This window comes from Sesamum indicum, linkage group LG14, assembly GCF_000512975.1.
Source record: "Sesamum indicum cultivar Zhongzhi No. 13 linkage group LG14, S_indicum_v1.0, whole genome shotgun sequence".
NCBI classification, from domain to species: Eukaryota; Viridiplantae; Streptophyta; class Magnoliopsida; order Lamiales; family Pedaliaceae; genus Sesamum; species Sesamum indicum.
In genome coordinates this window covers 4773234-4774344 of record NC_026158.1, presented here as the reverse complement: position 1 = coordinate 4774344, position 1111 = coordinate 4773234, and the positions used below count along the sequence as shown (strand labels likewise).

The 1111-nt window shown below is 34.7% G+C and overlaps 1 protein-coding gene across 1 annotated transcript in view; it reads left to right on the top strand.

The window, feature by feature from the left end:
• LOC105177030 (peptidyl-prolyl cis-trans isomerase CYP37, chloroplastic) overlaps positions 1-1111 on the top strand; it is a gene marked incomplete in the record, with an annotated part of 6763 nt that overhangs the window by 1498 nt on the left and 4154 nt on the right. The window contains 2 exon segments of the mRNA XM_011100047.2: positions 1-93; positions 183-272. Coding sequence (XP_011098349.1) covers positions 1-93; positions 183-272 — 183 coding nt within the window.

Genomic DNA, 1111 nt, shown 5'->3' with positions numbered 1-1111 from the left:
GTGCTTTATTCCCCCGAAACAAAAATTCCTCGTACAGGGGAACTAGCTTTGAGAAGAGCAATACCTGCCAATGCAAACATGAAAGCTATACAGGTTCTAAGAGCAGTAATAAGTTTATTTTTCATGAAGTTCACTCCATTTGATGAAGAAAAAAGTTACAAACTTTTGCACTTCTCTTAAAGGATTCTCTGGAGGACATATCATACTTGCTAAGAATTCCACAGAGGAAGCCATATGGGACAATGGAAGGAAATGTGAAGAAATCTCTGAAGGTAGTACTTGATTTTTCTTCTTCTAGAGCTTCATGTGTATAAAAGTGCTATTGATGCTTCAAGTATTGTAATTTAGTTTTTTACTTGATCTGCCTTGAATTTCCCTGGTTTTAGATGGGGAGAAAACCTGTTCAGTAAATTGCGCATCGTATTCCTTGGTGTCTATGCATGAAGTTTGCAGTTGCCTTCAATAAATGCATTTTTCCAAGTGACAGAACAAAAATGTACTAAGAATATGGTCCTGTCAAAAATATATGAATTAATATTATTCTACTTTAACTATATCTTCATTTTTGCTTGTGCATGTCATGCAGGCTTGATTTAGCTGAGTCCCTTGTACATGTCGGTCTCTTTGTGTGTTCTTCTCGTAGAGCTGCCATTGTTATTTTTCTTATACTGAGATGGATATTACCCATAGCACATTAGAAAAATAAGCAAGCTTATAGTGTAGATATAACTTTCACAATTCAGTTGGTTGCTAAGATCTAGTTCTTACCTTAATTCTGCACTGAGTCATATGAACTGGAAATAACAAATAAAGAGAAAGATATATCTTCTGTTGTTGGATCAGAAATCTTAAAACTCCCTTCTTTAGTTTCTAGTTTCTGATAAAAGTTCCTGACTGAATTGAGATGGATCTTGGAAGTCCTAGCAGGAAGTCCCATTCAATCTCAATATGTCGTGATCCATGTTTCTGAAGTTCATTGGTTATTTGGTGTTATACTTTAACTTAATATTTCATACTACCTTATTTTTCTTTACTGGTTGCAATGATTCTGCACTCCTATTTGTTCTTGCTCTTTCAGATTGCTGTGGATGAAAAAGAATCTATTTTGTCT